This window comes from Alnus glutinosa, chromosome 11 (assembly GCF_958979055.1).
Source record: "Alnus glutinosa chromosome 11, dhAlnGlut1.1, whole genome shotgun sequence".
Taxonomy (NCBI): domain Eukaryota; kingdom Viridiplantae; phylum Streptophyta; class Magnoliopsida; order Fagales; family Betulaceae; genus Alnus; species Alnus glutinosa.
Window position 1 is genome coordinate 17934795 of NC_084896.1, and position 12819 is coordinate 17947613.

The 12819-nt window shown below is 35.1% G+C and overlaps 1 protein-coding gene across 1 annotated transcript; it reads right to left on the reverse strand.

Moving 5' to 3' along the window:
- Positions 1-7085: 7085 nt before the first annotated feature.
- On the reverse strand, positions 7086-12314 carry LOC133881678 (ABC transporter G family member 1-like). Its single transcript, XM_062320673.1, has 8 exons — positions 11979-12314; positions 11814-11893; positions 10740-11210; positions 9929-10015; positions 9654-9779; positions 9359-9556; positions 8778-8864; positions 7086-7948 (listed from the first exon to the last, which is right to left on the reverse strand). The coding sequence occupies exons 1-8, from the start codon at positions 12304-12306 to the stop codon at positions 7262-7264; spliced, it is 2064 nt and encodes a 687-aa protein (XP_062176657.1). The 5' UTR covers positions 12307-12314; the 3' UTR covers positions 7086-7261.
- Positions 12315-12819: the final 505 nt, after the last annotated feature.

Here is a 12819-nt window from a genome sequence, read left to right on the forward strand (position 1 = left end):
ATGCCAACGACCCTTCGACTCATCACCACCTCGCCATTTCCGAAACACATGGATGACCTTGAGCCAGGAACCAAATGGACTCTCCCCTGGTAAACCACCCTCAACATTACTTTCACTAGCCACACATCCCTTTCTACCATGTCGAACCACACCACAATTGTAGCAAAAATTAGGAATTTTCTCATACTGAAACGCAACCCAGGTTGATTTATTCTTAATCGTGATTTTTCTACCCCTATCAAGAGGTTTTGCCAAATCAATGACAATGCGGACCCGAAGGTATTCCCCTCACGGCACATCCCCATCATTAACTTCAACATCTTCCACCACACCCACAGTGGAACCAATCTGATGACCTATCGCCGAACCCATGCACACCAATGGAAGGTTGTACATCCTCACCCAAAATGCAGCCTTCTCAAAATCCATTTGTGAAAGGGGTGTGAACCCATCAAATTCCGCAATAGTCACAAGATTGCCATCAAATAGCCAAGGCCTTTCCCCCATAACTTGAGTTTTATCCCACTCATGTTCAAAATCTAACAAGAAAAGATTGTCCCCAAGAACTTTGAATGAGACCGTTCCCAATATCTTCCATGCACGCAACATATGAACCCGAATATAGTCCTTCGGAACCACTCTGTCCGCATGTAATCTTCCCACCAAGCATGATTGACCCCTATTTGCAATAGGGTCAGCACTGTCCTCCCCAATCTGGACTTCCACATCCTCCTTCTCCGAGAGAGTAAAGTTTTCACACATAGATGATAGAACATCCATACTATACTCAAATCGCAAGCAAAAACACCAAACAACCATAGAGAGTTGATAACACCAACACAAAGAACAAAGCCACAGAGAAGAAACGAAGATATAGAGAGAATAGAACGAAAAACAAACAGAATGATACTCTAAACCCAGAAGGGGTCAGATGAAAAAAATTCAACCCTAATTCCATAGAGAGAGAACAGAGAGGAGTACAAAATCTTAGCTACTCATTTTTTTAAACCATGTATCAAACAACAAACTCTCTAAATTCTCTAAATGTTTCTACACTTTAAATAAATACTATTTTTTAATCATTCACAATAACTATTATGAATACCTAAATAAACAACTAACTATCAATGCATTTCATTGACCAACCACATGACAATATTAGCATTTTCAACTATTTCATTCAATGCATTGTTAGAATATATTAGGAATTCAAGAATCCAAATTACAATTGTAGATTGTAACCTAAATACAGTTGAAGACTATTACTTAATTGTAGTTAAAGTGTATTTGTATTATCTAATTCTCTTATAAATAGGAGCATGGTATATTGTAAACATTACTCAAAAAAATAAGAACAAAATGACATTATCCTGTTGACGTAGATCATAGATTGAACATGTAATTCTTTGTCTCTATTTTATTATTTCGCTTTATATTTCGCATTATATAATCTTTCACGGTATCAGAAATATAGGCTAATGCCAGTTTTAGATCCTGTGGATTTCAATTTATTTTTTTTTTTCTGGCTTTTGTATTTTACGGTGAAATCCAACCGTCCCTTTGTGTTTTGCGGCGAGATTCTACCGTCCCTTGGTATTTGCGGTCAGATTAAACCGTCCCTTGGTGTTTTGCAGCAAGATCCGACTGCCCCATGGTATTTTGCGACGAGATTCGACCGTCCCTTGGTGTTTTGTAGCAAAATCCGACTACCCTTGATGGTTTACGGCGAGATTCAACCGTTTGTTGCAATCTTCCGGCAAGTTTTCAAAAAAATAAAATAAAAATCATACTCAAGATCCACAAATTTCCACCTTGAGTTTTAGGGGATATTAGAGTATCTCAGGAGTTCAAGAATCCAAGTTATAGTTGAAGACTACACATTTTTAAAATTGTACAGTTGAAGTCCATCACGTACATTTGAAGACTAGCTACGTACATTTGAAGTCTATCACGTAGTCACAGTTGAAGACTATTACTTAATTGTAGTTGAAATCTATTTGTATGATCTAACTCTCCTATAAATAGAAGTCTATTATATTTTAAATATCACTCAACGAAATAAGAGCAAAATGTAGCTATTTGGGCTTATCTTGTGAACATAAATCATAAATCAAAGCACATAATTTTTGTGTCTCTATTTTATTATTCCGCTTTATATTCTGCATTATATTATCTTTCATGCATTTCATTCAATAGATTTCATTTCATTGATCAACCACACAGCAATACCAGCCAAATGTAATTCGAAATATTTTTAAAGCATGTCAATCAATGCATTGAATGCAATGCATCTCAACCAAATTTCACTGCATTTAAATTTTCGAGCATTGAATGCATTTTAATCATTGTACAACATTTCAACCATTCTAGAAGAGTGATTGGTGCACAACAGTTGTATAATTATTGTGCAACTTTCTAGAAATATGGAGTGGGACTCACCCCATGTCTCTATGCTCCTACACAACAGTTAAACAACTGTTGTGCATAGCCTTTTCCCGGCCTTTTCCCACCCAACTAAATATCTCATTCAATGCTTTTCAACCATATCTCTGTTTGAAATACACGAAACAAAAGCAAACATTTTTAATTCTACAACTAATATCTCATTCAATACATTTCAACCGTTTCCTCATTGTCTAGTGGAGACAAATAATTTTTTAAGAAAAACGACATTTTAACGCACCTTTGAAGCATTTCGTTTTTCTACTTTCTACTACTTTTATCTAACATTGATGTTGCCATGAACAGGTCGATGAGCATAGTTGTACAACACCCAAGAAACGAGCTATAGTAGTGCCAAGTTTGGCATCCATTGAGGAGATGAGAGAACCTGCCTCTGAAATTGACAAAGAAGACAAAACTTCAGAGAATAGATTGAAATGGACTCTCACAGAAAGCAAGATCCCGGATCTGAGAGTCTCACCTATGCTTGAGAGAACTCCATTTGCAGATGTCAATTGATTCTTAGTGGCAACGTACGTTAGTAATCAAAGTAATAGAAGCTATGCTTATTTGTATGTTAATCAAGCCTTTTCGTTTCAATCCAGAACCTGCTCATCAACTAATGAGTATGAGTCTGCATATCATGTCTAGAGCTATATGTGTTTTGGATGATACAAATAGTTTCGTAATGGCATAAAATAATTCTTGTAAGAGCCCATAAATCCTGTGATTTGAAGTCTTTTCTTTTTAGGATGAGCAACGTTTGTGCCACAATTTTGACAAATGGCATCCTGTAAGTTTAACTAAGGGTAGGATTATGTGGTAATTTTTATATATATATATATATATATATCCAAACCACAAAGAAAGTGAGAGGTGGGAATAGACAAACTGAGATCAAAAAAGTTTTTATTAAATTCTTTTTTGAAAATTGTCCATAAAATAATAAATTACGATGGTTTCAACTAAATTGTTTGTAAATTTACAGACGGTTTGGAAAAACCGTTTGAAAATTTATATTTCCAAACAATTTTAAGAAAACAGTCTGTAAATTTATAGACGGTTTTCTTTAAACCGTCTGATTTTTTTTTTCCTATTTTATTTCCAGACGGTTTAAGGAAAACTGTCTGGAAAAAATTGAAACCGTCTGATTTTTTTTCCTCTGTTTTCTTTTCTTTCTTTTTTTTTTTTCTTCCTGTTTTATTCTTTTTAAAGAAAGAACTAGATCTCTCTCCCTTTAAAAAAAAAAGATCTCTCTCGACCTCATCTCCCTCTCTCTCTGTGGCCGGCAACTAAGACGGGCGACGAAAACGGGACGACGGGATCTGGACACGGAGTCGGTGACATCACTAAGGTCGGATCTGAAGCGGAAAGTCGGATCTCCGACCGGATTTGGCCGAAACCCACGCCCGGCCAAATCTCTGGCCGGATACAAAGAGAGATCCGGCCGGAATATGTGGATTTTCAGCTGGTTCTCTCTTTCTCTCACCCCCTCCGGCCTTCCTCATCACCACTCCCTTTCAAACCACCAAACGGATCTTCTTCTTCTTTTTTGGGTAAGTGAAATTCATAGGTTTGATTTACATTTTGTGATTGTTTTGGGTTTGGATTGTGATGATTTACGACTGAAAGACGGGGTTTTGAAAATTTTTTGGTTTGATTTGTGAATGATTTTTATGACACTCGGGATATGTACCCAATGACCGGATCTTCCGTTGATTTCTGGTGGAACCCAAGACCAAACCGTTGTAACGTAACAAAGCTGCAACACCATGGGGATACCAACCTGCTCAAAGTCAACTGCTCTGATACCAACCTGTAGCGCCCCGGCTTTCTAAACAAGATGTAAATGTAATTATCTAGAATTACACGTAAAACTACTACATAAAATAACAATATATATATATACAGAGTTTTCCTCAAAAGTATAATTGTACCAGAGCATCTAAAATCTTCACATATTATATATATATATCAGCAACTAAAAACTTAGTTTTACCCAAAACTACCTTAGACAGCAAGCTACATTCTTTACAAAGTTATTAACAATACACTGTAGAGCAGAAGTTGCCATAAGTGGCATACTAAAATACACACATCTAAAACTACCAATATTTCCACTATTAACATTAATTACACTAATTCTTCCACAAGAAACTGAGGCTTCTAGTCAGCCTCTCTCATCATAAATCAAACAATCGTACATGCCCGCTTCTTCTTCTTCCTCCTCTTCAACTGCATCTATAAAAATTTATAGGTGGAAGAGAGATGTCTACAACTCAGCAAGTTCAAGCAAATTGACCATTTCTAATCTGAGCCCTCATTTGTTTATAAAATATCTCTTCACTAGTGCTTACTAGACAGCCACTTATGTAGGGTTTTCACAAAGTTGTTTTCAATAAAAGTATGGCTAAATAGTAAACCAGGTGATAGACAGTTTGATACATAATAATAAAACATAAAAATCTTTCTTTGCATTTTCTTACTACATAATTAACTCCACATTTTATAATATGAAGCAGTAAAACAGTTCATAGCATAATAAGTAAAACATCAGTTAAAATTAACATACTTTAACACATAACATTGCATAACATCTCAATAAGTGAATTTATCCTCCCATTTATCCTCAAGAGTTTGCTAAGTGCTACCCCGCCTAACTGCAAGGTTGCTAATAATTTATCCCTCTCATAGATTTGAGGTGTCAAGTGATACCCCACTTAACCGCAAGGTGCTAATAATTTATCCCTCTCATAGCTTCGAGGTGTTAGGTGCATAATCCCCACCTAACCGCTGGGCCTTGGCATGCATTCATACATAATTTTCATAGAATATTATCATTTTCACAAATCACACTTTCCTTCCAAAACTCAATCCTATTCTTTTGAAAACACATTTTCATTTAATACATATGTAAAACATATAAAAATATATTCATACGTGTAATTAAAATAACAGGGCTCAAGAAAACATACATAACATGCTTTTGTAAAATAATGCAGGGTCAGTAAGTTTAACTTACTGTTTAGGCTTAATATTCTCTTAGAATGACTTTTTGCGCTTTCGTAAATTTTTGGCATTAACATTGTTCCTTCATATTAGCTTATATTCTTTATTTCTCATTCTTAAGCCTTATTCTAAATCCTAAAAATTTGGGCAGTATAATGCTATTTTTACAATGTCATAAATTCAATTTGGGCATCATAACGACATTTCTAAATATTTTAATATTATTTGGGCATCATAACGACATATCTAAAATGTCTTAAAATTAATCGGGCATCACAACGACGCATTTGTAATTTTAAAAGAATGATTGAATATAATATCATTTCCTGAGATATTCAATCACACTTTAATTTCCCCAACAATTTAAGCATTATATCAACATAATTTTAAATTCTAATAACTAAAATGGACATAAACTAAAAATAAAAGAATTTATACCTAGCAATTTTACTGCTCTAAAATTTTCTCACTATTCTAAATATTTCTCTATTTTATTTTATTTTATTTTTTCATTTTTCACTGCTGTCTGCTCGTAAGAAAGAGCGAGAGAAGTGAGTGTGAATTTATTTTTACATGCAGGGCCGGGTATTTATGGGTAGAGTTTTGGGGATCCAGCTGGTATTTTTTATAAAGATTTAATCGGTGCTGCTACAGGATTGTAGGCGCCGAAACTGTTTTCGTTTTCACACACTGCGTTTTATCCTACTTTTAAAAACACTAGAAATTGTTTTCTTTGTTTGACTTGTCAACATTCTCATTTCCTCTCTTTGAAAAGTCCTCCAAACAAAGTCTTTTTTTTTTTTTTTTTTTGAAATAAACTCCCCAATTCGTCATATTCTTTCCTTTCTCTTCTGCTATTTTATTTTATTTTTATTAATTTTTTTTTTAAAAAAAAGGCTACTTACTTTCGATCTATCTTAAAATTCTGTTATTGTTTTATTTTTAAATTAATTTTACATACAAAATTTCCACTATTTTAATTAATATATTTTAAATCAAAACATTTAAATCTTAAATGTTAAACTATCCTTAATTAATATATTTTAAATCAAAGCATTTAAATCTTAAATGTTAAACTATCCATAATGTGTATCAACGCCTAGTTCAAAGTGTCCACTTTTAGTTCAAACTGATAAAATAAAATTACACATCAAATATATTTTCAAAATATATTTAATTCTACTTAAAACTATTATTCATAATAAAGTATTATTAGTTCATTTAATGAACTCCTTGGCTGTTACAGAAGGTCTCTGTAATGAAGAACCTACGAGAAGGAAATAGAAGAATACCAAGAGACTACACGTATATTGAACCAAGGAGAGAATCCATGAATTCTATTCAGTTTAATTCACATTTCCAAACATGTTTCTTCAATTTTTTTTTTATTTTTTTTTTATAACTTTTTTTTCATCGTATTCACAATCTTAAAAACAATAAAAAAGAAAACGAAAAATTGCATATCCAAACGAGCTAAATTAATGCCTCCCATATATTATCTTTTTATAGGATTTGATGCTACTGTTAATGAAGGGATACAACCTTGTGCCAAGTTGTTTCCCTTCTGAAGAGTTGCATCTCCTCAAACTTGATAACCTTTACGGAAGTTTTCACCATTCATAAAGATTAAAGAGTGCAAAATATCCATCATTGTTATAGTGTGATCATCCCCATATTCTTATTTAAGAAGTCAAAATACATTGTCTTCTAATATTACACTTGCTAACCAAATTACACTATTCTCTAATATTGAGTTGCATCTCCTCAACATTCTTTGCTAATATTATTACTCTTTCATCAATGCACTCTTCTACAGACTCTCCCCATGTAAAGGTGTAGCAGAGGGATTTACCATGACCGTTGCTGTTTGCTTGGGACGCACCGACAAGAAAGCTCTTAAAACTGGCCTAATCTTCTCACTGCTCTTAACGATAACCAGAAACAAAATTCGATACAAAACTACCATTCCCAACAAGATAACAAGATCCACCCACTTAGAGTAACCCCTTTCCATTTCCCATGTATCCCTCAAAATTTCTTCACCGGTAACTGTGCGTGGCCCTCCGGCGGGATTGCCCAGAAAAGTTAGCCCTTCAAACTCGTTCTTGAACATCCCTTGGTAGGCATACTTGTGGAAAGCAATGTAGTAGAATGGATATCTCCAAACTGGCTTGGGCATGTCGTTTGGCAATCGGAAGAATCCGCCGACTAAAACCATGAGCCCTTGAATTCCGGCACCCGTTATTATACCCATTAGAAAATTAGGCACGAGGCTTGCAACAATCATCATCAGGCTCTCCACCAGCATCATGCAAACAAATAGCACGGCCGCAAAGTATATGAAGTGTTCAGCTCCTTTCTGAAGTCCAGGAAGGTAATAAGCAATTGCTCCGGGAATCAATGAAATCAATAACAAGTATGGAACAGCAGAAAATGTGTTGCCGATTACATATGTACTTGTCCCATAATGCCCATTTAATCTTTCTCGTTCAAATACCTGGATATTTGAGAGAATAGAAAACATTGGTAACAATTGACAATGATATATGCTCAGAAAAATACAAAATACAATGATATGATTAAATCAAATGCTCATAAGTGTGCATATATTGAGAATAACATACTTCCTAACAGTGTAAGGGTTTTGCAATCATAACCTCGTATATCAAAATTTACAATGTCGGTTTTCCATAATTCAAACTACTTTAATTTTACTTCTATCACATTAGAGTTTTGCCATTAGGAAAATGGTCGTTACACTTCTCCTGCACAACTTGTGCACTTACACCAGACACAAGGAAGTAGGACCCACATTCTGGTGTGAGTGCACAAGTTGTGCAGCATGAGTGTAACAATAACTCCTCTTTGCATTAAGTCAAACGGCTAACAAGTGAAATGCCTTTTGTACTATTTATTTTATTTTATTTTTATTATTTTTATTATTATTATTTGTAATAGCCTTTTATACTCTTATGTAACTTATAAAAATACAAATTTGCCAAAAATAAATAAATAACGACCTGGCCGTGGGTCATCAAATATATATATATATATATATAAAAAAAAAAATATTAAAAATATTTAAAAAGGGGTATGTTTAGGGTATTCTGGCATCATCAGTTAGAATTTAACAAAAAATTAACAGATGAGTGAAATTAAAAGGAGTTGAAACTTGAGAACCGCCTGACATTATAAATTTTAGTAATTATAGAATATAATTGCAAAACTCTTGACAGTTCGAGAGTAAAATTTCCCATAAATTTTTGGATAAAATCTATGTGCTTAAAATTGATTAATAGCTCAACGATGAATAAAACACAACAGACCTTTATGTCCTCCACGAAAGAAGGGAATCCACCAATGGTCATGAAAGTTAGGAATGTAGCTACAAACATGAGCAGTGAACCTCTTGCCTGAAAAAATCAAAACGTATAACGATTAATTTAGCTTTTTTAGTGATCCTAATCTGTATATACAGAATCCGGCCTCTATGCCACATCTGTACAAATAGGGTCACAATTTTTTATATGACCTGTAATCATGATACAAATTACAAAGTCAATATAGAATTAAAAGGTTAGGGTTGAGGAGTTAAACCCATTTAATTAAATAAGTTGTGTTAGATTATGATTGATCCATATAATTTTATATCCATGTTTCGATACGATGTAAACTCAACATGTAACATAAGGGTTAACAATTATTGATACTATCCGTTAACCCAACACAAACCCAATACGAAATTAGTGGGTTAGGGTTGACGGGTCTAACCCGTTTAATTAAATGGGTAAGATTAGAGTTGATTTGTATAGTTTTATATCTGTCCTCCGACACGATCCGAACCTGACATGTGAACACGAATTGCTATCCAAATATATATTTTTGTCCTGGATAAGAAATATCTCACCTGAATTGATCCGTAAGTAGAACCAAGATCGTAAAAGACGGTGGCGAGGCCTAAAGCCAATGTGACATAGATAGCTAGGCGCAGCCAGTAGTAGCCTAGATCACGATACATGTTCACGAAAGATCTTCTTGTAAGAACCAGACACTGAGTTATAAAGCCTGCGTGCCTTCTCTTCTTCTTCTCCACTGCTCCACAATCCTGAAACAGAGATGTCAATTTCAGTCTTTAATTTCTTTTTATCTTTATCTGTGGAAAGAAATTAAGCTATAAAATGAATTCCCTGCAGCTTAATTACTTGTTCACATATTTCAGCTACTTGTCTTCCAACTTGTTGGTACGCCTCAGATGATTTATATGACTTTGTAAGAGTGACAATTGCTTCCTCTGTGGGTGTTCTTCCATCTACACCTTGCTCAAGATCCTGCAAGTAATTCAAATAAAAAAAGAAGAATTTCTTAGATTTCTAAGGAGATTGTTTTCTAGATATATCATATCAACATGCTACTTAACATATTTCCATACGAGATCAGAACTTCAATAAGACTGAAAATATTCTGAAATTTCCCTTACCTTATCAAAATCCTTGTTTATGGTCTTCAGGAAGTGATCAGATGGATTTTGGAGAGTCGGGCAGGGAAAGCCATTGGAAGCGAAAAACTACATTAAATTGAAACAGGGGAAAGTTTAGTTACATATTCCAACACCAAATGTTTTATATACTTTGTACACATAAACATAGATTGATAGGAATTAGGCGGACAGGCTGGCTGAACTGATCTGATAGGCCACAAATCAGTCCGAGTCCCGGTTCCATTGTGCCATGTGTAGCAGGAAATCAGGCCCAATAATAGTGAACTGTGCTACAAGCCAGATAATCATCAACCCCACTATGCCGGATACAATCCTACTTTTGGGGCATTTGGATCCTCTTTAGTTCAAGTGAACTGGAGAGGAGCCGGTCAGTACAAATATGAAGGTAAAATTGTTCAAAAAATATGAAAGGATAATTTTGTCCTCATGTTTGTATTGACTGGTTCCTCTCCAGTTCAACTGAACTGGAGAGGATCCTTGTCCACTTTTGGGAATGTGAGATACTTAAACTAAGGCCATCGTGGGAAATAACCCCATGATTAGGGCGGAACACAACATGAAGGTCAATCAAGGTTAAGGGGACTTTTGGCTCAAAACTCAAATCTCATACTTAGTGCATTCATCTCTCTTTCAAACAATATTTACTTAAACATCGGAATTATTCTCCGCCAACATCTACCGGCAGGCTCTACTGCTTACGTTCTTTCTTTTCTACCGATGTAAATTGGTCCAGCATTTGGCACTAGAAAACTGTTGTTAACATATATATATATATAGCAGAGATACTTGCCTCGTTGGCTAGAGAAGCAGGACCAAAATATACTGTTCTCCCGGACGACAAAAGGCAAAGATTGTGGAAAAGTTGGAAGACTTCATTGCTGGGCTGATGGATGGAAGCAATTATGGTCCTTCCAACTCCATCCATTTGATCCAGGCTTGCTATTCTGCTCATCACATAATATGATGCTGCGCTGTCGAGTCCGCTCGTTGGCTCGTCGAGAAAGAGAAGCTTGGGGCGTGTGAGGATCTCTATGCAGATGCTGACTCTTCTCTTTTGCCCACCACTGATGCCTTTTGCTCCCCACCCACCAATTCTTGTGTTCATGGCATCCTGCAACCCCATTTCTATTATTGTCGAATCGGCTCTCTCTTTCTTCTCTGACTTGGACATGGAGTCCGGTAGTTGGAGCTGAGCTGAGTAATGCACGGCTTCTCTCACCGTTAATGTTGTCATCAGAGTATCATCTTGTGTTACGTATGCCTATGGCCACCATGGTGAAAATAAACTAATTAGCAAGGTTTTATTGTCAAGTAGAATTGATTTAATTAGTGATATTTGCTGCAATTCGATCATGAAGAAATATATTTGTTTCTTTATTTATTTAAAATATTAGAATATTAATTAAATAATTAAATCAACCATTTTATATAAACTTAAGTTTTTGAGATAATTAGTGATTTAACATATATGGTATTAAAGCATAAGTCTTGACTTCGAACCCTGACTCGATAGTTTATTTTTATTTCAATTAAATATTTCACGTATTGGGTCTCACTTATTAAGAGATATTTGAGTTTTTGTGTGAGGATGTATTAATTAAATGATTAAATTCACTATTTTTTATAAGAATAAAATTATTTTTACACTTATTTTACATCGACTAACGTGATCACGTGTTTTAAGAAGTTTTCATTTCTTTTTTGACATGTTAAAGTTAATTAAAATAAATCACGTCAACTGGGATAAGAGGATGTGAAAAATAGCATTACTCTTTCTATAAACTTAAGCTTTTAGAATAATTAACGATATAAATAAAAATAAAATGAAGATTTTTTTTCTTTTTCTCCTCTTCTTCTTCCTTACCGATGTCCCAAAAGCCAGCGCCTGTTTATGGCCATTGATGAGAATTTCCCCCGACTGCTTTATGTTTGAGCCTAATCTCCCTGCAACATAACATGCAAGTTATATGTACATTTGTCCATAAATTTTTGCTGAATAAACATTCTAGAACAAAAACGACAATTTTACCTGCGAGAGCATCAAGGAGGGTAGACTTGCCACAACCAGAAGGACCCATTATGGCCAAGACCTCCCCTGGTCGTGCATAACCAGTCGCACCCTCAAGTATTGATCTGCTACCACTCTTTCCGTTTGAAACCGTCACCCACAAATCGTTCCATGTCAGGAAAACACTACCCTCCTCCGGCATAGTACTTCTAACGGCGCTTACTCCTCCGTCACCTGCAGACACCGGATCAATATCAATGGTTTCCAGTTCTAAAGATGCTGAACGTGGAGTTTTTGGGTTCTGGTTTTGCCCATAATGACTGGTATTTGGTTGAAGAAGGGAAGCCATGGCCAGTTTCTTGCAATTAGTATGTGTGGAAAGAGCTGAGAAGATCAGCTCAGTACTTATAGGCAATGCTCAAGATGCATGGTATATACAGTGCAGAGAGCATTTACGAGCTTGTTTGTACGTGTACGGTCGGGATTCATTTTACGACGAATGTTTTTCTCGCGGAAGAATAAAATCAAAAACTAGCAAGGAATAGTCAGCAAAACTTCATCGTCCTTTTGTCCCCACTGTAATTTAATTCGGTTGACGAATCACCGAGCGTTTGATGTGCTTGGTTTTCAATCATATTCTGACACTTGGAGACATACAAATCCTTGTTTGTGATGTACGACAAATATTGCTTTTCCACCTCCCGATATAATAAGAACTGAAAAATTGTAAAATCAGTCCTTATGATTTATTGGATTTGTAATTAACTTTCGGTGGTATTAAATGAGCTCAAAAAATCTTAAAGTATGCTAAAAGAATAATTTAGTTTTTATAGTCAGATTTTGTTAGTTTGACATGTCAAAG

Bases quoted from the DNA above. Each gene is read 5' to 3' on its own strand.
- LOC133881678 (XM_062320673.1), bottom strand. From the start codon at position 12,306: ATGGCTTCCCTTCTTCAACCAAATACCAGTCATTATGGGCAAAACCAG. The intron at 11,211-11,813 runs GTAAGGAAGAAG...TGGTGGCCATAG, and splicing joins CGCTGGCTTTTGGGACATCG to GCATACGTAACACAAGATGA. The intron at 8,865-9,358 runs GTGAGATATTTC...TGATTTTTTCAG, and splicing joins CTACTTACGGATCAATTCAG to GCAAGAGGTTCACTGCTCAT.